At 45.1% G+C, this 25159-nt stretch overlaps 1 protein-coding gene across 1 annotated transcript; it reads right to left on the reverse strand.

Moving 5' to 3' along the window:
* Window positions 1-23391: 23391 nt before the first annotated feature.
* On the reverse strand, window positions 23392-24830 carry LOC311053557 (hydroxysteroid dehydrogenase-like protein 2). Its single transcript, XM_084069166.1, has one exon. The coding sequence runs from the start codon at window positions 24742-24744 to the stop codon at window positions 23479-23481; it is 1266 nt and encodes a 421-aa protein (XP_083925292.1). The 5' UTR covers window positions 24745-24830; the 3' UTR covers window positions 23392-23478.
* Window positions 24831-25159: the final 329 nt, after the last annotated feature.

Raw genomic sequence — 25159 nt, forward strand, 5'->3', positions numbered from 1 at the left:
ATGATCGCACCACAACTCAGGTCCGCAGCCGTGTATGCGCGGACACGCACGTGGGGAGGCACATGTCAGAATGTACATTATTTGTGTTCGCGCGGCGGTCGTGTGTGTTCGTGACGGGGTGTGCGTGTGTGTGTGTGCTCGCGACGGCTCGCGCGTGTGTGTTGGCGACGGAGGATGGCTCCTGTTACATCTGTATTATGCACGGGTGTTTGTGTGTGTTCTGTGCCTCCACAACGCGCTGACGGGATGTGCGTGTGTGTACACACTATAAACTCACTTTCCATCCCTGATGAACTGTCTGTTCACAGCGCATAAGCCAAACTGCACACTTTGGGTGCTCATATTCCCCTACGGGTATGGTCTAGTTATTTGAAAACTTTAGTTACTAGTTACTTTGTAGGTTTTGATTATTATTACAAAACATACATTATACCCAATTCAGCCATTTGAAAATAGCAGATATACAGGCTCACAATGCGTTGCATCCTGAGCTTGTAGATCTGCTTTTTTCAAAAGATTTTTATACATTTTGAAAACTTTTCAAAAACTATAATGAAAAATCCAAAACTATTCTAACCTATTATAACCTCCCAGCACCCCACCTTCTCTGTATAATACACTTTTTGGGCAGAACATTTATTTTATTTACTCCACTGCGCCCTCTACAGATCTGGTCAATATTGATTGATTGATTGATGTACTTTATTTAGTAAGACATGAGAACAGTACATGACAGTACATAACAGTACATGGAAGTACAAATTCACAATACAAGGTCTACTAAACTGGAACGCTCATTAAGCACTAAGCTTGTTTAAGATGAGATCCCCATGCACACAAATCATGATGACATATAAGAGACAGACATATATACACGCTACTATACAGAATGTCATACAATCAGTTTACAGGTTACTGGTATGAAAAGTGAAAAATATGTACAAAAGAGGAAAGAGAGGGGGGGGGGGGTAGGTTAGGTTAGGACATGGGTTAGGTTAGGACTTGGACAGGGACCATTTTTTAATTGCAGCCTCCTGAAGGTGTATCTTTAGGGCAGTTTTGAAAGTGAGTAGGGTTTTACACTCCTTTACTCCTTTTGGTAGGGCATTCCACATGTTTGATGAATAGCATGAGAACGAGTTCATTCCCTTTGTTGAGCCAAATCTGGGTTGAACATGATTTGTGGAGCTTCCTCTGGTGTTATGATCATGGACTTCATTAACATTTTGGAAGTATTTTGACAAATACAGGGGGATCCCAATGTTGTGGTGTATCTTGAAGACCAGGCCCATAGCAAGTTGCTGTACTCTGTCCTCAACCCTAAGCCATCCAATCCTAGCAAAATGAGCAGGGGTTAGATGGGTTTTGTGATTGAGACCAAGAAGTAGCCTTACAAGTTTGTTTTGGGATGTTTGGAGCCTTGTTTTTAAGGCCTTGGAGGTGTTGTGATACCATGAAGTGCATGCATAATCATAATGACCTTGTATGAGGGCCCCTGCAAGAATCTTCAGAGTATTCTTACTGACTAGACGATCAATCCTCCACAAATAGCGTGTTGTTTGGTTGACCTTTTTGATCGTTCTTTCGGCGTTTTTGTTACCGGAGAGGTTTGCCTCCAAGATGGAACCCAGGTAGGTAATTTCCTCCTTTCTTGTGATAACATCATCACCCACTTTGATCGTGAAACTCTCAGCCTTGCTAAGGTTAGGACTGGACCCAAAGAGGATGGATTCAGTTTTACCCAGGTGTAATGAAAGTGTGTTGTCGGAGAGCCAGATGCAGATCTTGTTGAGTTCAGTGCTGAGAGTTTTCTCAACCTGCAGCCTGTCCCTGTCCGAGACCAGCAGAGCCGAGTCATCTGCGAACAGGAACAGTTTGCAGTCGCAAGCTGAAGACATATCATTCACATATATCAGGAACAGTAAAGGTCCTAGTATACTTCCTTGAGGAACACCACAAGTCACTGGGAGGGGAGGGGACTGGGTGCCGTTTACTTCCACTACTTGCTCCCTCCCTTCCAGGTAGGATCTCATCCAGTTTAGCCAGTTTATCAAAACCTATTGCTTTGAGCTTATTGATCATAATTGGGTGATTAACGGTGTCAAAGGCTATAACAACGTTTCATGTTTTCTTTCTTTAGACATATTTTCTTTCACATCAGGATGTAATAATTAGAGCCCGACCGATACATCGGTGAGCCCGATGTATCAGTCATTTTGGACCCCGATGTCAATATCGGACATCGGTCATTATTTCCCCCGATGTTCCGATGTTTTTTACATTAATATTTTCACTGATTGTGCAATTGCTGCGCAGCTGCGGTAAAAGGTGTTTATATTTTTTTTACGTGAAAAAACATGAGCAACATGCCATCGACCAGCACCGCGGCCCGCAGCCCTATAACAATCAGCACCCCAAGCCCACCATCGACCACCAACCGGTTTGCAGAGAGTAGCGATTGTCGATTGTGTCCAGTGATGATGAAGAAGAGGATGAGGGACTCTATGCTGCCTGTGTCGCCAGCTTGGACGATTATTATAGAATATTGCCTTTTAACCCATTAAGACCTGCGGCCGATAAAAAAAATCATAGTTTTCGGAAATGTCAAGGATCCCCAAAATTATATGTATTTGGCCGCGGACCCCCATCTCAAAATATTTAGTTCCAGGGAGCCCCAGAAGCAAAGATTTGAGTTACAAATGTTTGCTTTAAAAATATACATATGCAAATATTTGCACACATTTTCATGATTTTTCCAAAATAGCAGATTTACGAGCTCGTAGTGCCACGCTATGAGCTTTTATATCTGCTATTTTTTAATAGCCAAAGTATAAAATACTGGTTAAAGTGGTTAAAATGTGACGTTACACAGATGCTTTCTAGATCTTAATGGGTTAATAAAGACTTATTGCTGCACTGATTAAGCAAAAATAAACCTTTTTAGAGTTACTTGGGATCTTGATGATATCTCTAACTTAATTTTGTAGGAATATAATTGTATCTATAACAAAGGTAGTTATTGGTAGTAAATTACATTTAATATGTCTATATTTACTAGACTGGATTAAGATATGCCAATATTTTATTGTATGTTTTTATTGTATTGTATGTGTGCTTTCAGACAAGGAAGTTCATCTGGAAGTGTCCCTATTAAACAGATCTTATCTGAGCTCGATGTAAAGATCAACAACAAAATAATCAGCCGTTTCAACATCAATCGTGCCAGTGTGTTGGATGGTGCCATTCGGGGCTTCAAGAGAATATCCTATGACCCAACACACAGAATGAGTGTTCGATTTTCTGACGACAAAGGTAGAAATGAGGAAGCTGTTGATCTGGGAGGTCCTAGAAGAGAGTTTCTAAGACTAATGACAGAATTGCTTGTCCGGTCACAAATGTTTGAGGGAACGTTTGAGGGGAACTTAAACCTGGCTCTTGATGCATCAGGTATATCTTTTTGGTTTTCATGAAATAAATGACCACTAAATGCTGTCTTATATGGCTCATTTTGTAAGCGATTTCAAATGGCATCATTTGAAAAGGTATGCCCACTAACTTAACTTTTTATTTTTATATATAGATGACAAAGACGACCGATATTACATCGCAGGAAGGGCTATTGCAGTCAGTTTGGTGCATGGAGGACCTTCGCCAAATTGCTTTTCCAAAACCTTGTTTAACTGCTTAGTCCGTGGGCCAGGGAATTGCAGACCAGTCCTGGAGGATGTTGCCAATTCTCGAATCCATGACATCATTGAAAAGGTTGTTACATTTTCTTTTCATTAGTAAAATTGTTGTTACTGAGTGTCCCACATTGCATCATTGGAAGGGGACAGTAAGCAAGGATTATGGAGCTAACATTTGTCAAAAAGAGCATCTACAAGCTCACAACGCGTTGCATACGTGACACGTTGTGAGCATCTATGTGGATACGCTATTTTCTTTTATAGATATTTAGTGTAGATTAAAAGGAGGGAATACAATCAACTAAAACAAGCATTTTAGATTTCAGAATCGACTACTACTACGAACTCACCCAATCAACTGAGCCACACCACGACTTCCTCGAGAATGCAGGCTGTTTGAACAACCGGCTCAAGATTGATGACAAGGACAGAGTTGTAGAGGACATACTGTGGTTTCATGTAATCAATCGAGTGCGCGCTCCGTTTGAAAGGTATTTTAAATTGAAATAATGTTTCATGTCCAAGACGCAGAAGAGTGTACTCTTCATTGAGTCATCTTTGCTCTTATGCTGTGTCATTTAGGTTCAGAGAAGGGTTGAAAACACTTGGAGTCCTTGAAATGATGCAGAACAGACCAGTGATGTGCTTCAGTCCAAAGCCCCTCACCGCTGACGAGGTTGATGCGTTGTTCGAGATCCATTATTCAGAGGTGGGGAGCAACAAGAGAACAGCAGAGGAAAAAGTAGTTGCTTGGTGGAGGGACTATTTACAAGATGTTGAAGGTATGTGTGTGTGTGTGTGTGTGTGTGTGTGTGTGTGTGTGTGTGTGTGTGTGTCATCTGTGCAGTTCTAAGAAAAGGTCTAAAATGATCTAACACATTTGGTCTCATTATTTCCGCAGAAGAAGTTGGGGGACATCTTGGCGTTTGCTACTGGATCTGATGCAGTACCACCGATTGGCTTTTCTCCTCAACCATCATTGGACTTTCACCCCAGTGGTGGAGCACAAAGGCTCCCTGTTGCCAACACCTGCATCAACTGTCTCAAGCTGCCTATCTACAGCACTTACATTGATTTTAAGAGCAACTTCGACTATGCATTAAGAAACACTCAGGGCTTTGGCATGGCATAGATAAAGTCTTTCATTGCCAGATGATCAGAGATCTCCAGCTACTTATAATGGGTACATTAACACATTGATTGCCAAGATCGCATGTATGCGTTCTTTCAAATCCATCTCTTGATTGCCGCAATTCAAAAGATCGCATATATGCGTTCTTTTGAATTTTCATTGTTTAATCTGTGATCGCACTGTTCTGTGAATTTTTCATCATCAGTTTCGTTTTCTGTTTACATCACACTCACGGGTTCCGGATTCATGACGCAGATTCCGTTTCCGGTTCTCGGAAGGCCTTTTTTAGGCATTTTAGGCGAGAATAGGGAAAATACGGTGGCCAAGGAAGCTAGCTTCCCCTGGTAGGGATAGCCCCGGTGGCTATGGCTACTCCGGAGGCCGGGGAAGCTAACCAGCTACCCGTTAGCTTCCGGCCCCGGCCGGAGAGGCAGGCGGTCCTTGAGTAAATGTACTTAGTTACTTTACACCACTGTCGATTGGTCTATGGATGCAGCCCAAGTCTGTATCACGTTATTAACCAATTCCCCTATAATATATATATTTCGACCATTTGAAAATAGCAGATCTACAAGCTCACAGATCTTGTAGATCTGCTATTTTCAAAAGATTTGTATTATGTCACAGTTCTATGTCACAGATCTACAAGCTCACAATGCGTTGCACTGTGAGCTTGGAAACTGGATATTTTCAAATAGCTGATATAGGCTATATGGTTAAAGTGTTTAAACTGCTGGGGACCCCCAGAACACTCCCGAGTCCCAAGGACCCCCCTGGTAGTGATGCGCGCCGGGGGTCTCTCTCTCTCTCTCTCTCTCTCTCTCTCTCTCTCTCTCTCTCTCTCTCTCTCTCTCTCTCTCTCTCTCTCTCTCTCTCTCTCTAGGCATAAATACATTTTTGCCTACATAAATACATTTTGTTGATTTATAACATTTATAATAAAGGTCTACTGTACCTTACCTTTACCCTAGCAGTTACGGTATGTAGCTTATTCATTTTAAAATAGCTACACACATAGGCTATGTCGTAGGGATGTTAACATGAAGTCGGTTATTAGCCTATTAGTATTTAACTTTTTAATAGCCTATTCCAAAACGACCTAAACCATTACTGTTTCCCAAAAGAGACGATTCAAAACGCTAAAAAAAAAAAGATTAAAAAAAAAAGTATAATAAAAAATATGGTGCAAGTGAGTGCATGTGTGGTTGTGTGCGCAATTTATGTGCTGCTAGGAGTGTGATGTTGGATGAGATCGGCTACTAAAGTAAAAAAATACTGGTATCAAAATGTATTTAAAAGTAAAAGTACTAAAATGTTTGAAAATAGCAGATGTACAAGCTCACAACGCGTCTTGCAAATTGTTGTGAGCTTGTAGATCGGTTACTTTCAAATAGCCTAGGTCTATTTGAAAATAACCCAGGTAATGTATGTATCTGCAAAGTAACTAGCCGAGAAAGGTGGTTTTGTGTATAACCCTAGGTTTTAGGGTTCAAGAAATGTGGCTGAATCCGTGAAATTACCATCAGTAAATTATTTATCACCAAATCAAAGATGGTGTCCATCCCAACATGATGCTCCATTACAAAGTTATGTTAAAAACAACAAATTGTATTGCAGTTGTGTGAGGGAATCTGTGAACTTATAGTGATTCATATGGGAACCTGGGGAGGGTTCATAGGTGTAGAATCTATTTCTAATGTTATATGTTCACTTGACGGTCAGTCTTTGGCCTATGTGCTAAAGGTCAGGTCAAGGTCTCTCTCGCACCTTATCATCCAACCAGGTGTCCAAGCAGGCAGCAGATATGGTCACTATGGTCACAATCTGGGAACCCATCGCCAAATGAAAAGGAAAGACAGCGCCCTCTGCTGTTTTTGACAGAGCAGAATCTGTTCTTTAGATTACTATGGTCATATATCACTGATTGACATCAGTGTTGATTTCGTCAGCTATTTTTTAGTCTTAGTCCAGTCTTAGTCCAGTTTCAATGACGGTTGTTAGTTTTTATCACATTTAGTCAAACTCATCCTTTTTTTATTTAGTATAGTTTTAGTCGACTAAAAGTCGAGCATTTTAGTCTTTATCTTAGTCCAAGAAAACATATTGGTATTAGTCTAGTTTTAGTCGACTAAAAGTCGAGCATTTTAGTCTTTATCTTAGTCCAAGAAAACATTTTTATTAGTCTAGTTTTAGTCGACTAAAAGTCGAGCATTTTAGTCTTTATCTTAGTCCAAGAAAACATATTTTTATTTGTCTAGTTTTAGTCGACAAAAACTGTTGACATTTTAGTATAGTTTTAGTCATGACAATTATATTAGCCCTTTACTTTTTTTAGTCAGCACTCAGCAGATAATATAGAACATTTCCATCTAATCTAAAAATATTTCACATGCATTTCCTCTCATCCTTTTGATGAAAAACACAATTTTAAGGAATACATCCAGACATGGAACATGTTCTGATTGAACTTGCATATTTATTTTAAACATGGCAATTCACAGTCAGACACACCAATGCTTGCATTCAAATTAATACAATTAATAAAATACATATCTGATGAAAAAATGAATAAAACTAGAAAAAGTGCTCCTCGGAGCACAAGTCTCCGCCAGGTCAGGTAGATTATTGTGGCCTCCTGGTGGCGCTATAATAGGCCAATGTGAAAAGGGTGCCATTTCTTCTTAGGCCTTGCACGACAATCGGACACTGCATTCATGATTTGAGGCATTTTGTTCCAAAAATGTGGTTTGCTAAATTATACCTGCTGGTGGCGCTATAACAGGCCAATGTGAAAAGGGTGGCATTTCGTCCTCGGCCTAGTGGGAATGTGCGTGTAAAATTTCACGGAAATGGCACACTGCGTTCATGATTTGAGGAATTTTGTTCAAAAGGGATCCATCCTGCAAACTTTGGAAGCCAATGTTAGCCAAGTAGGATGGAATATGAAATATCGGACACATCCATCGTGATCACATGACTATAGAGATACCGTGTACCGATTTGAGTGATTTTTGGACAGAATCTGAAGGAGTAAGAGCAAAACAATTGTTTTTACAAAACTCAGCCTCCTGGTGGCGCTCTAAAAGGCATATGTGAAAAATGCAGGGCAAAGGTTTTTCTTTGGCCTCTAGGGAGTGTGCGTGCAAAGTTTGATTCAGATCGGTGCAGTTATAGCTAAAAACGTGAATTGGCCTGTTATAGCGCCACCATGAGGCTGATGTGAACGTTTTCAAGTGGCATTTCTTCCTGGGCCAAGTGGGAATCTCTGTGGAAAATTTCACGGAAATCGTGCATGATTTTAGGCATTTTGTTCCAAATTAAGCAATCCTGCATACTTTGGAAGCCAATTCTAGCCAATCAGGATGGAATATGGAAAATCAGACAGATCCGTGTTGATCACATGGCTATAGAGATACTGTGTACCGATTTGCGTGTTTTTTTGACAAAATCTGTAGGAGTAATAGCAAAAAATGTGTTTTGCTAAAGTCGGCCTCATGGTGGCGCTATGACAGGCTGATCTGAAAAATGTGGGGCAGAGGTTCTGCTGTGGCATCCAGGGAGTGTGTGTGCGCAGTTTCACAGCGACCGGGCCAACGGTGGCAGAGATTAGCTGGTCGCAGACAGAAGGATGGACGGACGGACACACGGACGGACGGACGGACACACGGACGGAGGGTAAAACATACTCTGTCGCCATGCCTTTCGGCCTGGCGGAGACAATAAAGTGCCTCATGGCCTCAGGCCAACAAATACTGTAACAACTGCAGCATATTGGCAAAGGTCTGCACTCTTTTTTTTTCCCATCCAGATGATAACGGTCAAACATTCAAATTAACTGTCACGGCTGCCATCCCTCATTTGATCTGTCTGTCTGTCTGCCCGCCTGCCTGCCTGTCTCATTTGGTCTGTCTGTCTGTTTCATTTGATCTGTCTGTCTGTCTCATTTGATCTGTCTGTCTGTCTGTCTGTCTGTCTGTCTGTCTGTCTGTCTGTCTGTCTGTCTGTCTGTCTCATTTGATCTGTCTGTCTGTCTGTCTCATTTGATCTGTCTGTCTGTCTCATTTGATCTGTCTGTCTGTCACATTTGATCTGTCTGTCTGTCTGTCTCATTTGATCTGTCTGTCTGTCTGTCTCATTTGATCTGTCTGTCTGTCACATTTGATCTGTCTGTCACATTTGATCTGTCGGTCTGTCTCATTTGATCTGTCTGTCTCATTTGATCTGTCTGTCTGTCTGTCTCATTTGATCTGTCTGTCTGTCTCCTTTTGGATGACTGGACTTACCTGCCATGCACAGTCCCCAGTGAACATTTCTCACAAAGTTCACTGGCATTTCTATTTCATGTTAGAGTTTGTAAACATGCCCAAAAACCTAAACCTTAAAGAAAGGTAAAATGGTTAACCCTAATTGGGAATGTTTTCCCCCCCTCCCTCTAGGAAAGGGGTAACAGCCAAAAAGAACTTAGGGCAAAGATTTAGAATGTAGTCTAAAGGAATACTTAATTAAACAGAATGTGAAATTATATGGACCATAAAATTAAAGAGTAGCAGGATCCCAAAAAGACTTTCTTTAAAAAATAAGATGGCAAGAGCAAAAATTCCTTTCTCTGCCTTTTTCTGAAAGGATGACCTTTCTAAAAAGGCTTAGCACTGAAGTCCGACCCTAACCATTCCCTAACCGCACGCGGATGCCACATAGTCGGAGAAAAGGTCTGTCGGATTAACGCATGCCTCCCCACATTAGTACAGCACTGCTCTAACTTTTACAAAGTGAACAGTTAACATTCTTTTCTCAGCATACAAAAAATACAGTTGAGTTGAATCAGTCAGTCTAAACAACACTTGTTTGTGTTAATCAATGTTTTGTGTTGTTGAAAGATCATGAAAAGGTAAAGCAATAGTGTCTAGACTCTAGCCATCACACATCACAGTATATTTAGACCTTGTTTAGCTTGAGAAAAGCACTTCTTTCCAATGTGGTTCTCGCTCTGTTGCGGCGGCCAGTTGAGAGGTCACCAGTTACACTGAAGACACGCTCTGCAAAGGCTTGAGATGCTGGTATTGCCAAGAGGTCCAAGGCCAAAGGTTTCAGAAGCACAAACACAGTGTCACTCTGAGAAGCCCAAAACTCCATCCCAGACCCAGATTCCTGAGCATTAACAGCTTCGGACAGCGCGTCTTTATATTTCTTTATCTCCTGCCTGATAGAGGCCTTGGGGGTCCTGGCGGGCCTCGTTGGATGACTGGCACTGGAAAATCTAAATCTAGGCCGCTTTGGCAAAGGGGCTGTCTCTGCAGTCTCTGTCTGCTCGTTTTCCTCTTCCTCATCATCAGTCTCCCCCTCCTCACAGATTATTGGTGTCACACTGCGAGCGATGTAGTTTTCAGCTTGTTTCAGAAGATCCTGAATTCCCTCATCCTCATTTTCAATAAGGACTTCTGCTGATACACTGGGGTGAACAAAACATGCAGCTGCAGCAAGAGGAGATAACCTGTCACCTGTGACATCAAGGAGAAGGCCAAAGCGTAGCTCCATATTTTCACTCATCTTCTGTGCCAGTGTAGCTGCATCCTTGTAGCTCCGGGCATGAGCTCGGGAGAAATCAGACAGGTGACTCTTCAAGTCCAACAACGCAGGCACAACAAGGCATAGGGAATTGGTGTCGCTTTCAAGTACCTTAGTGTGTGTGCAAATGGAAGGAGCAAGTCCTTGAGGATAGCCAGCTTTTGCCACTCACTGGGTTGCAGGCTGTCCCAGCTCATGTCCTCAGCTACTGATGCAAGATGTTCCTTCACATCAAGAGCACGAGACATCATCAAATAAGTACTGGACCATCTGGTTGGACAGTCTTTGGTGAGGGTGAGTCCACACTTTTCCAATAACTTTTCTATGGCAACGGAGGATTTGCGGAACTTTTTCACAAGATGCCCGAGTTTGTCCAGCACTTTCTTGATTGTGGTTTCCTTCTGGATCATGTTGACGACAAGCTGAAGGGTATGGACCACGCAGGGGGTCCTCTCCCGGGTTCCGTAGTCCCTAATGGAAAGAAAGTGGAACAAAGAACACAAAAATGCTGATTTCAGGTGACATTTTAGAATATAAAAGTCACATCTTATACATCTACTGCTGCAGCAGTATTTTACTAGGACCAGCTCTTACACAATATGGGCTTAGGTTTTTGTATTTATCACATTTTACATCAGGCTCCAATAAACTGAAATAAGTTGTAGTGACTGAGAACTAATCACAGCAAACATCATGCACACATACTGACCTTTCATCAACATCAAAGTCTTCTCCCTCTTCATCGCCATCCTGGAGACTGTCCTCCTCAGAGCTGGTTTCATTGTCCTCTTCGTCGTTGTGACGGAAAGCAGCAATCATGTTGCTTCCATTATCTGTGATGATAGTGAGGATTTTCTCTTTTGGGATACCCCATTCTGCCGTACACTCCTCTACAAGAGTGGCGATAGCCTGAGCAGTGTGTGGGTGAACCATTTGCTTTAGGTTCAGGAGTATGTGTTCTGCCTTATTGTCTTCTGAGTTAAAATAACAAGCACTGATTGCAAGAAAGGATGCTGTGAGACCCTTTTTAGTCCAAATATCTAAACCAATGCTTACTTTGCGTGCCATGGACAGTCTTTCTTTGAATTTGACCTTTTCGGCCAGGTACATTTTGTCCACTCTGTTTGTAAGTTTGGTTATTTTTGGTACAGTGAGTCTTTTATCTATCTTTTCAATCATCTCGACAAAATCCACATCTTCCACTGTCCGTGGAGGGAGGCCTGTCCGGGCTATCCACCGGGCTATGGCTTCCTCTTTGGAACGTTGTTCCTGAGAATCAGCATTGTACTTTGTGTGTGCAGATAAAGAACTCTGGATAGCAGGCCTGAGTGGTTGGTTGTTGGTGGTGGCAGCAGCAGCAGCAGGTGTATCTGGAATCTGGACAGGATTAAATACAATGTCAGGACAGATGCACAGGATAACACAGGAAATCCAAGTATTGAAATATAGGCTAAGTAAAGCATATATTATTATTAAATTATTATTTTCATTCTCATGGAGAATGAAAAAAGGTGACAGATACCAGGGTAGATATAAACTACTCACAAATCATTCACTAGTAGTAGTGTGATTGATTGATTGATTGAATACTTTATTTAGAGTTAGCAGAAACAAAGCACATGATAGTACAGTTCCAATACAATGTCAGCTAAATAGGATTTTTTTTAAAGAAAGCCATATGGCTTGTTTGTGTCCTAATGTTATCCTGGAAACGGTGAATATGTCACCTAAATCATTGGTTCTCAAAGTGGGGTCGGGGGACCCCCAGGGGTCCTTGGGGGGTACCAGGGGGTCCCCAGCTAAGTTAGTTAATATAACATCACTCAATCATTTTAACCACTTTAACCATTATTTTATACTTTGGCTACCCAAAAATAGCAGATCTACAAGCTCATGTGCCGCACTATGAGCTTGCTATTTTTGAAAATGGCCCTGGCACAAAATATTTTTGAGATGGGGGGTCCGCAGCCAAATACATATCATTTTGGGGGTCCTTGACATGATAAAGTTTGAGAACCACTGACCTAAAGATTGTTTGTTTGCATCCATGTATAGCATTAGCTGCCCACGTGTTTTTTGCACACTGGGTTGTTTACAACTAACAAAAGTTATAGTTCGATTGCTGCTACTAGATTAGCACTTAGCAGCAAGCTACATGACAGTCATGATGAAACTTTAACCCCATTTTTGCACTTTCTCCATTTACAGCCCGTACATCTACATAAACGTTCACATTTCAAATATAAAGTGCTGACCCCATGGCCATGGATGTTACAATTCACTTCGGGCGGGTATAAATACCCGTTTCTACCGTATTGTTCAATAAAAAGCATTTTAATCCGATTGGCGGCCATTTTCTCGTAGAGTTATAGTGTATCAGAGTGCAATACATCTCCCAACCGATAGGGTCAAGTAGTTGAAAGCATGGAGAAAATACGGAGACAATGGCCACCGATCGTATTAAAATGTTTTTCATTGAACAATACGGAAAATACAGGTACTTATGGGTTACCCGAACAGAATTGTAACATCCGTGCCCATGAGATCAGCACTTTATATTTGAAATCTGAACGTTTGTGTAGATGTACGTGCTATAAATGTAGAACGTGCAAACACCAGGTTGAAGTTTATCGCTACATGCTAAGAAGCTAACGTAAATTAGTCAGCATTAGTTTGGGCACTTTGGGGTCAGATTAGCGTTTTTGTTGGAACATTAAGCCGACACACAACACCACGTTTAATGTTACGTTGTAAACAACCACCACCAAACCTTTAACTTACCTTGATTTCTTTGTGGTGAACGCTGATGTGTCTTTTCAAGTTTGTGGTGTTTTTTCCTGCGATCTTGTGACCACATTGTTTCCCATCTACTAAAATCACGCATTGTGTTTTCTTTTCTGCGTCAATGTAAAGAAAATGTGTCCATACATCAAATCTCCTCTTTCTTCCGTTTTATAACTTTTATTTTTTATCTGAATCCTCCTCCTGAGTCCTGACTGTTGTCGTGTCCATTCATTTGTGTGTGTGTGTGTGTGTGTGTGTGTGTGTGTGTGTGTGTGTGTGTGTGTGTGTGTGTGTGTGAGAGCTCGCCGCTGCAGCTTTGAAAGGGGGTGTTGAGTGGAGTGAGGGGAGCGTACTCAAGTTCCCTCAACCCTACGTTCCCTCAGCCCTATGTTCCCTCATCCCAAATTAGACCCTATGTTCCCTCAACCCTATGTTCCCTCATCCCAAAACAGACCCTATGTTCCCTCAGCCCTATGTTCCCTCATCCCAAAACAGACCCTATGTTCCCTCAGCCCTATGTTCCCTCAGCCCTATGTTCCCTCAGCCCTATGTTCCTTCAGCCTTATGTTCCATCAGCCCATGTAATATTCTAATGTTTTGTCTTGTCTGTCTTGTCTTGTCTTGTCTTGTCTGTCTGTCTGTCTGTCAGTATCATGGTCAGCATCATGGCAGTATCATGTCTGTATATCAGAACTTTGTTTGTACTCATTTAAATCCCCCTTTATTGTCTCCGCCAGGCCGAAGGCATGGCGAGAGAGTATGTTATACCCTCCGTCCGTCCGTCCGTCCGTGTGTGTGTGTGTCCGTGTGTGTGTCCGTCCTGTCTGTGTGTTACCAGCTAATCTCCGGCACCGTTGGCCCGGTCGCTCCGAAACTGTGAACACACACTCCCTGGATGCCAATTCAGAACCTCTGCCCCAAATGTTTCACATGGGCCTGTTATAGCGCCACCAGGAGGCCGATTTGTGCAAAACCCATTTTTTTAACATTACTCCTACAGACTTTATCCAAACGTCATGTAAATCGGTACACAGTATCTCTATAGTCATGTGATCAACACGGATCTGTCCGATTTCCCATATTTCATCCTCATTGCCTATGGTTGGCTTCCAAAGTTTGCAGGATTGGTCCGTTTTGAACAAAAAGCCTCAAACTATGCACGCAGCTTGCGATTTCCGTGAAATTTCACACGCACATTCCCACTAGGCGAGGAAGAAATGCCACCCTTTTCACATTGGCCTGTTATAGCGCCACCAGCAGGTCCAATTTAGCAAAACACATTTTTGGAACAAAATGCCTCAAATCATGAATGCAGTGTCCGATTGCCGTGAAAGGGCTAAGAAGAAATGGCACCCTCTTCACATTGACCTATTATAGCGCCACCAGAAGGCCACAATAACGTACCTGACCTGGCGGAGACCTGTGCTCCGAGGAGCACTTTTTCTAGTTATTATTATTATTTTTATAATAAGCTAAGTTTTACATAGCTTGTTATACCTTTAAACTCATTTGTTTTGTAATATAGTTGTTTTGGATATCTACAAAAGCTCTATATTAGTATAGACATGTATTATTATTGTCTCCGCCAGGCCGAAAGGCATGGCGAGAGAGTATGTTTTACCCCCTGTCCGTCAGTCCGTGTGTGTGTGTGTCCGTCCGTCCGTCATTCTGTCATTTTGTGTACAGCTAATCTCTGGCACCGTTGCCTTGATGGCAGTGAAACTGTGCACACACACTCCCTGGATGCCAGAGCAGAACCTCTGCCCCACATTTTTCACATGGGCCTGTTATAGCGCCACCAGGAGGCCGCTTTTTGCAAAACACATTTTTGGACAGTACTCCTACAGATTTTGGCCAAAAATCCCACAAATCGGTACACAGTATATCTATAGTCATTAAAAGAAACGGCTCATTTCAGATTTCTCATATTCCATCCTGATTGGCAAAAATTGACTTTCAAAGTTTGCAGGAGTACTCCGCCTCGAACAAAATGCCTCAAATCATTAACACAGCATGCCATTTCCGTGACATTTTGCACACACATTCCCATTAGGCCGAGGAAGAAATGCCATTTTAAAATGTTCAAATCAGCCTCATGGTGGCGCTGTAACAGGCCGATTCGTGTTTTTACCTATAACTGCACCGATCAGTGTAAAACTTTGTATGCACACTCTATAGAGGCCAAGGAAAAACCTTTTCCCTGCATTTTTCACATTTGCCTTTTATAGCGCCACCAGGAGGCAGACTTATGTAAAACACATTTTTTGATATTAAGCCTTCAGATTTTATCCAAATTTCACGTAAATCGGTAAACATGATCTTTATAGTCATGTGATCAAGACGGATCTGTTTGATTTTTCATATTCCATCCTGATTGGCTAACATTGACATGTAATATTTGCCCGTTTTGAACATAATGCCGCAAATCATGAACGCCGCGTCCGATTGTGGTGAAACTTTGAATGCACATTTGCACTACGTTGAGGAACAAATGCCACCCTTTTAACATTGGCCTGTTATAGCGCCACCAGCAGGTCAAATTTTGCAAAACACATTTTTAGAACAAAATTTCTCAAATCATGCATGCAGTGTCCGATTGCTGTGCACGGCCTAGGAATAAATGGCACCCTTTTCACATTGGCCTATTATAGCGCCACCAGGAGGCCATAATAACCTACCTGACCTGGCGGAGACTTGTGCTCCGAGGAGCACTTTTTCTAGTTATTATTGTCTCCGCCAGGCCGAAAGGCATGGCGAGAGAGTATGTTTTGCCCCCTGTCCGTCCGTCCGTCCGTCCGTCCGTCCGTCCGCGTGTCCGTGTGTCCGTCATTCTGTCTGTGGACAGCTAATCTCCGGCACCGTTGGCTTGCTCGCAGTGAAACTTTGCACACACACTCCCTGGATGCCACAGCAGAAACTCTGGCCCAAATTTTTCACATGGGCCTTTTATAGCGCCACCAGGAGGCCGATTTGTGCAAAACATATTTTTTGACAGTACTCCTACAGATGTTGTCCAAAAATCCCGCAAATCGGTACACAGTATCTCTATAGTCATTAAACAAAACTCGTCTTTCAGATTTTTCATATTCCATCCTGATTGGCTAAAAATGGCTTCCAAAGTTTGTAGGAGTGCTCCGTTTTGAACAAAATGCCTCAAATCATAAACACAGCATGCAATTTCCTTGAAATTTTGCACGCATATTTCCACTATGCCGAGGAAGAAATGCCACTTGACATTTTTCTAATCAGCCTCATGGTGGCGCTATAACAGGCCGATTCGTGTTTTTACCTATAACTGCACCGATCTGTGTAAAACTTTGTAAGCGCACACCCTAGAGGTCAAGGAAAAACCTTTGCCCTGCATTTTTTACATCTGCCTTTTATAGCGCCACCAGAAGGCCGACTTATATAAAACAATTTTTTTTATAATACTCCTTCCGATTTTATCCAAATTTCACGCAAATCAGTACACATGATCTCTATAGTCATGTGATCAAGACGGATGTGTTTGATTTTTCATATTCCATCCTGATTGACTAAGATTGACATCTAAAGTTTGCAGTAGTGGCTTGTTTTGAACAAAATGCCGCAAATCATGAACGCACCATCCGATTACGGTGAAACTGCACGCACATTCACACTATGTTGAGGAGCAAATGTCACCCTTTTCACATTGGCCTATTATAGCGCCACCAGGAGGCCACAATAACCTACCTGACCTGGCGGAGACCTGTGCTCCGAGGAGCACTTTTTCTAGTTAATATTTTACTTTATTAGCTGTGATAAAAGTTCAATAGTTCAATAGTTCATTGCAATGATCAGTAATTATTTGCAGCTGTTGTTATAGGTACCTATAGGTTTCACAACTGTTTGAATTTGAATTGATGAGAAATCATCAATATAATTTAACATCAGTCAGTTTCACAGCTGTCTGAATTTGAATTGATGAGAGAAACTATACATATAGTTTAATGTGTCTTAGCTGACCAGGTCAAAGCAATTAAGTTTGGCCAATCATGTTGCCCAAGCATCATGGTCAGCATCATGGTCAGCATCATGGTCAGTATCATGGTCAGTAGCATGGTCAGCATCATGGTCAGTCATGGTCATCATGGTCAAGTTTTCCTTGTGACATAATGTACACGTATACGTTACCCCAGAACATATGCTTTCAACACGCAACGCCCCGCGGGTCCGAAAGCCGAAATCCGGGCTCAAAAAGGGTGGAAAAAGAGCAGATCCACAAGCTTGTAAAAGCTTGTGGATCTTGTGGAAAAGCCTGTAAAAGCCTGTTGTCGTGGGGCGCAATACCACCGGCGGCCACAGGTGGCGCCGTCCCCGGTCCATGGTCCGCCAGGGGTCCATGGACCACCTCAGTGCCCGGGACGGTGTCTCCCGGGGCGGGTAGAGCGGGCGAGTGTGAACCCGGCACTGTGCCGGGAAGCACTGGGCTCCCTGGCCCTTCCCCTGTGTGAAGGGTGAAGCCAGGGAGAATGGCTGACTGGTGCCATCGGATAGGTAGGGACCATGCCCAGGAAGAGGCACCTTCCTGGGGGAAGTGATGGGGCTAAGTGTCCACATGGAGCCAGGGACCCGAAAAAAGCTCCGGAAGGCTCAGGAGCCTTAGGGCTCGCGGCCTCTCTCATGCGGGAAATTTCACATGGGGGGGAAAGTGGACACTTATGCCATAGGGTAGCTAGGGACCATGGCCGGACATGGTGCACCATATTCGGGGGCGTCCCCGTGCCTCGCAGGGCCATGGATCCTGGAGGTTGCAGCCTGAAGTGTTGCAGCCTCAGGTCGCCCTGGGCTCCCTGGCTCTCCCCTGGTTGAGAGGGGGAAGCTACGGACAAGGGCCGACTGGTGCCATAGGATAGCTAGGGCGACGGAGCCTCGCCCAACGCGAGGCTCCGTCTGGGGCGGCGGCGAGGGCCGCCTTGCCCTGGATCTCCGCGTCGTACCTCCCTGTTGGAGGCCACGGTGGCCATCGGGCTTATGGGAAGACAGAGGCCTCCGCTCGGGCACGGCCGGGCGGACAGGCGCCCTGGAGGTCCTTGGAGAGCCCAGGAGGATCTGGGGTCCACCATGGCCCCCTCTTTTGAAATTCTCTCCCGGTACAATCGGCAACTTTTCCCAGACCGGATATGTTGATCCGGCGTGCGGATGCTCGGGACGGACGGCAGGCCTGCCCGAATGCAGGGCCCGCCGTCGGCCACGGTGGCCACTCTAGTCAAAGCACTGTGTTCCGGGAACCACGTCGCCCGCAAGGGCCGCGGAACCCACAATTGATTCTGACCGATTGGCAATCGTAACCCGCCTCTTGCAAGGGCCCCGCCGGCACCTCTAGTGCACCTCTGGTTGCTCGGCGGACGCAGCCGACCAGGCGCGGAGGGACCACGTGCAGAGAGGCCCCGGCCTCCTCCGCACTCCTCCGCGGCCCACCCCGGCCTAGCGAGACCGAGACGCCCCGTCTGCCCTAGATGTCCTGCCACGGACCGCCCGAGGGCCCCTCAAAGGCGCCCAAAGGCGCGCTCCGGAGACTCCGTTTCTCAAACCCTGCTTGTGTCGCGTACTCCGGCGACCAACCAAATAGCTGTGTACCACGGGCGCTGATCCCCGTAACATGCCGTCGACCTGGCTAGGGGGCAAAGGAAGATGTGGTGACCGTCGCAGTGCGCGCCGCCGGGAGCTCCCGCCGCCCCTCTCACGGGGGGGCTTGGCGGTCTCCGCGGACCGGCAACCCCACGGTCTGCGACTCACCTGGGCGTGCTGTCTCCGTGGCGGAACAGGAGGCCTACCTGGTTGATCCTGCCAGTAGCATATGCTTGTCTTAAAGGGCGCTGCAGACTTGTCTGAGTTGGGCGTGCAGTCACTGCCAAGTGACCACGCCGGGACAGTAACTGATATGGGTGTAGACAACATAGGTGCCGCACGCAGGAGTTGAGTAAACCAAAGTTCCCGATTGTAGACCCACAAGGCAAGTTACCTTGATGGGGTTGGGGGCGTGGGAACTTGACATGAACCTGCGAGCAGCTACGTATCTATGTGGGTTGTGCCCGGCGCCGCGGTTATCCCGCAACTCAGCAGTGGCTGCGCCCGTGTTAATCGAACGAGATTCCCACTCTCCCTACCAGCTACCTAGCGAAACCATAGCCAAGAGAAATTAAATCAGCTCAGACCATAGAGGGACAAGACAATCTTCAGCGAGGAAACAAGACCCTGCTAATGGGTGTGATAACTATTGCGGCACCGCTTGTACCACCAGGTACCTGCGGTCTGTAGGCCGCGGGATCCCCCCGACTTATCGCCCGCCGAGGGGTGCTTAAGCGTGGGTACGCGGGACCGGCCGGTGAACCGGGCCCGACGCGCTAAGTTCAGAATAGTCCCAGGGGCGACTATTCTGGTTTGTACCACCAGGTCCCCGCGGTGCACGGGCCGCGGTCTGTCACTTCACTTAACGCCCGCTGAGGGGTGCTTAAGAGTGGGTCCACGGGACTGCCTGGAGAGCCGGGTGTCCCCCGGATGCAGGGATCCCCCCGGACCTGGACCCAGGTTCGGGGCTCCCTGGGCCGGGTCGAGGCCTCCCCGGGGGTCCCTGGCTGGAGAGGCCTGACCCGACCGACAGACCGGTCGGGTTAAGCCTCCGGAGCCAGGGACCCCCGGGGGTCCCCGGTCCACCTCCGCGAAGATATGGTCTAATTTGGGATGAGGGAACATAGGGCTGAGGGAACATAGGGTCTAACTTGGGATGAGGGAACATAGGGCTGAGGGAATATAGGGTCTAATTTGGGATGAGGGAACATAGGGTTGAGGGAACATAGGGCTGAGGGAACATAGGGACTAATTTGGATAAAATAAAATTGTTAGGGATTGAGGGAACATAGGGCTGAGGGAACATAGGCATGACCCCTGTAGGGGAGCCGCGAATGAATGGTGATGGCTTGATAAACTTTCCATGTGAGGATATAGGCTATCTTCTGCAGCCAATCTCCTCATTCCACTCCAAAATCTCTCTCTCTCTCTCTCTCTCTCTCTCTCTCTCTCTCTCTCTCTCTCTCTCTCTCTCTCTCTCCACTCACCCTCGACAAACCTTCCATTCAAAGGACAACTTAAATGTCTCTGAAGTCCACGAGTGAGTGGGCCATCAACGTATTTATTTTACCAGCGGGGGGCTAACGATCATGACACCAGCCAGCTGACTGTTAATGGTTGATAGAGTGGATGACAGTGAGAAGGGGAAGCGTGTCTTTTGACCACAGCCTCTTTGTTATAGGCTTATGTTATGTGACGCTGAAAAATAAATATGACTGATCAATGCAATCTCTGCGATTATGAGTAGGCTAAACAAAGAGAGACTCTTGTTGACTCTCTCTCTCCCTCTCCGCACTCTCTCTCTCTCTGTGTGTGTGTGTGTGTGTGTGTGTGTGTGTGTGTGTGTGTGTGTGTGTGTGTGTGTGTGTGTGTGTGTGTGTGTGTTTGTGACCCCCCCCCCCCCCCCCCCCCCCATAATAATAACTCTTAATGATGTGTGCTTGTATAACGACCCCTCAGGTGTCATAACTTATTGAATCACATCTTGAGTCTTTATTATTACCCTTATTATAATTATTATTATTTCAGGGAGCGAGAGAGCGAGAGAGCGAGAGCGAGCGAGAGAGGGAGAGAGAGACAGAGAGAGAGGGAGAGAGAGAGAGGGAGAGAGAGAGAGAGAGGGAGAGAGAGCACCATATATAAAAACACTATATAAAAAAGAACGAGCGAGTTGATGGAGCTTGTAGATCAGCTATTTTTGGGCAGCAATGTGAAGGAGAAATTACAGAGTTATACAACGCATGATGCGCGCTGATCTGAAAGTTACATTTCAACATATATCATTTTATTGAGTATTAATCAAATCATAATTAATACACAGAAGTAACATAGACACTTCAGAGATGAGTTCTAGTTAAAACCGAATCTATCCAAATACTTGGACTTGAAGACATCGAAAATAAAGTAGTGCCTTTCTGATGTCCTTTCGTGAAAGGACATACAGACAAGACAGATGTAATAACAAAATTGTATTTGATTTAATACAAGGAGGATTAATGCACACAGGTGCTTCGATGTTGGTTGGGAGTGCAGTGGCCTTTAAAGGAGGTGGATGAAAGGGATTTAAGTTGTTTGTTGACTTTTGTGTTAATGGAGGGTTGTCAAGGGTGAGTGAGAGCTTGGCTACAGACAGTAGATAGCCTATATCCTCAACAAAAACCTGAAATAAAAAATAAATAAGCATTGTCTGTTTCCCGACATGGAAAGTTTATCAAGCCATTCGCGGCCGTCCTCACTGACGCGCGCGCGCACACACACACACACACACACACACACACACACACACACACACACACTGACGTGCGCTCAGTCATTTCATTCTGCATGGGGCGAAGCCCGTTGATCATTCAATTGTAGATTCATAAGCAGGCTATTAAGCCTATACTATTGAACCCTCTCTCTCTCTCTCTGAATGGACTCCGTGCAGGGCGGGCGGGGCTGGTTATGAAAAACCTGAGCCACGCAAAGGCTGCTGAACTGATAGTGCATATTTTTTACACAACATACTGTAGCTTAAAGCAGTCAATTGAATGAAAGAATGAATGAATGAATGCATTAATGAATGGATGAGTAATTTATTTTGGTGCTGAATAGTTCAATGGAAAACTTAAACATTAATTAGAATAACAGATGAAAACAGTCTGTAGGGAGAAATAAAAAACATAGTAAGTCAATGTTTGTCAATAAAAATTAGAAAGCCAGGCTGTTATATAAGTAAAAAAGTCTCACTATAATTTGCGTCACACGCACATGTCTGCGTCTGCGTGCACTGACAGACAGACAGACAGACAGACAGACAGAATACGTCACAATGCGCGGCGTATTCTGCACTCTTTCTTCCCCCCCCCCCCCCTCTCTCTCTCTCTCTCTCCCTCTCTCTCATGCGAAAAGAAAAGCGTCTTTAAACGGCCATTAAACGTTCAAATCGAATCAAACAAATTCCTTATTTCCGGAGGTTATTGAAGTTATATCAATCGATAAAATGTGATGCAACATATGGTTATTGGATTAAAATAATGGAAGCAATCAAATGGAAAGTTAACTTTGGGAATGCAGCCCTAATTCACAGGGACATGAAGGCATGCGTAAAGGGGTCCCCAAGGGAACCCCAAGGGGACCCCCCCCCCCCCCCCCCCCCCCACCCACAGGGGGAGGGGGTCGGGTAGCAGGGGGGGAAGCACACACATAGGAAGGAGGGAAGGCAGATGCGCAGGAGGGGCGAACTAATTACATTGTGGATGGCTTATTTCTGGCGACGAAGGATTATTTCGGCGCGACGGAGTAATATTTCGGCGCGACGGAGTAATATTTCGGCGACGATGGCTTCTTTACGTCGTGCCTTACGTCGACGAGTCGATTTCGCCGATAACGGCTTCTTTCCGTCGTGCCTTGCGTCGCCGTCGCACTTAGCTATAGCCCCGACGAGAACTTCAAATGTCCCGACGTGTCGCAATAAACGCGACGAGTCTCGACGAAGCGCCGGTTCTCCGCGGAGCGTTTCACCCGTGCGCCATGGCGCACGGGTGAAACGTCGCCAAAAACAGCCACCCGTCGAAGTGAGCAGGCACCCGTCGAAGCGAGTCGTCGAGGTCGCAAATGGAGTTCGCTGTCTCTCGAATGGTGACTCTAATGTGGTCTGTGAGTCAAGGTCTGTAGTGTTAGGGCAAGGTCACACATTATGCGTTAGCAATATACACAACAGAAAAACGTCTCTGGCCACAAGTTGCAAGACAACATGGAAAATATATGTATGTATCAGTCCTGATGGTCTGGGGTTATTTTAAGGTGGTATGAAAAATAAATCCTGGGGTTATGTTAAAACTCATTGAGTGCCATTAACGTATTTCACGTGTTTTTACCACTATGGCGCTGGGTGCCATTAACGTGTTTGACGTATTTTTGAAAAAATAGTAAAAAAGAACATTCAGAACCTAAGATATCATCATCTGAAGATGTGCAGCTCCATCCACTCCTTGTTTAACTTAGAACTGAAAAAGGCTGTATCTCGCTTCCTAAGCCCTTTTTGTTTTCTGTGAACATTTTCTGAAATAATTCTGGCAATCCTGGCACTCAGTGAGCTAAAGTGGTATGAGAATCAGTCCAGTTAATGTAGTCAGGGAAATTGAAGGGGAATTTGTGGTCACCGCTTCGATCTCCGCACCAAGGATGCCTCGCCGCTGCCTTAAGGTGTTCAAGTCCTGTTATGACGGTCTGGGGGAGTTAGAGCTTGGATTTCTGCATCAATCCCATCATCTTCTCCATTTTAATGGCCATCGTCATGTCACCTTTGATTTTTAGCTTCCCCGTCATGAACGCCATCGTCGGCTTCAGTATCCCGGCAAACATTTTGCTGAAGTCGGCCGAGTCCATCGCCATGACGACGTCTGCTTTGACTGGCGGCTCGCCCCGTCCAGCTGCTCCCGAATCGTTCTTCAGGTCAATGTACCAAATGCCCTCATGCTCACCAGAAAGTACAAACTTGTACACTCCCTGAGTGGACTTCACCACTTCAGGATTAAGGACTGCTCTGATGACGTTGAACGTGGCCTCTATGGGACCTCCTGTAGAACTACTGGCAGTTTGACTACTACTGGGTGGCTTAAAAGCCGGGGTGGCCCCATGTTCCTCCATCTGTTTGACCAATGCCTCAGGCTCCTCGTCCAGGAAGAAGTCCGGCAGCAGGTGTTGACCCGGCTCCACGGCATACTGATCGAAGTCGACCACACCCTCCTGCCGGAGGATTGCCTCGTCAATGACGAAGTTTCCAGTGTATGCGGTAGGCTTCGACAGGATGGCATACGCTGCGTCGGACATGATGTCTACGTTGCGACATTGCTTTCCTATGCCAGACCCGCCCAGCATGTCCATGGCCGCTGTCTGGATGGCAGTTTTCGGCCACAGCGCGTTGACAGCAATTTGACCCCTGAACTCCTCTGCCATTCCCAGGACACACATGGACATACCGTATTTGGCCATGGTGTACACTGTGTGGTTCTTAAACCAGATGGGGTTCAGGTTCAGAGGAGGAGACAGGTTCAGGATGTGAGGTGTTTTGCTGCTCTTCAACAGGTGAGGGAGGCAGAGCTTAGACGTTAAGTAGGTTCCTCGCAGGTTGACTCCCAACATGAGGTCAACTTTCTTCATCGGAGTCTCTAGCGTTCCCGTCAGGTTGATTGCACTGGCGTTGTTCACCAGGATGTCAATACCTCCAAACTTCTGGACAGCCTGTTCGACAGCGGCACTGATTTGTCCCTCATCGCGCACGTCGACGATGCATGGCAATGCCTGACCTCCGAGAGCCTCGATCTCCTGTGCTGCAGTGTAAATGGTTCCAGGAAGCTTTGGATGCGCATCAGCCGTCTTGGCGGCAATGACAACATTGGCTCCGTCCCTCGCCACCTTCAGAGCGATTGCTTTACCGATGCCTCTACTAGCCCCCGTGATGAACAAAGTACAACCTGCCAGTTTACCCGTGTTTTGCAACATTTTGGCTGCTTTCCAACTTTCCCCTTTGTAGATCGAGACAAAAAAAAAACTTCTACTTTAAAAAAAATAATTGTTATTTATTTGTTTGACTCTTAGTCTCTGGTCAGACTCTGTTATGTGCATTTAGTCATATGTCAGCTCGAGTCATCCTGATGATGCCATAAAGAATAAATCATCTCCCTATATGGAGATCCACAATATCTATGCCTGACGTCCAATCTATCCGTTCATGACGATACTCGAATGAGTCAGCCCATGACCATAAATGGATCTCTAAGCCAGCCATGTTCATTCCAAGTCCAGTGGAGCCGTTAGGCAGAGAGTTGTATCAGGTCAGAACAATAATAATTACAAACAGAATTCTTGTTGTCTCTAAACATTTAAAGACATTTAGCTGTCCTTTCTATTTAAAACA

This window comes from Gymnoscopelus microlampas (genome assembly GCF_963454915.1).
Source record: "Gymnoscopelus microlampas genome assembly, chromosome: 10".
Lineage (NCBI taxonomy): Eukaryota > Metazoa > Chordata > Actinopteri > Myctophiformes > Myctophidae > Gymnoscopelus > Gymnoscopelus microlampas.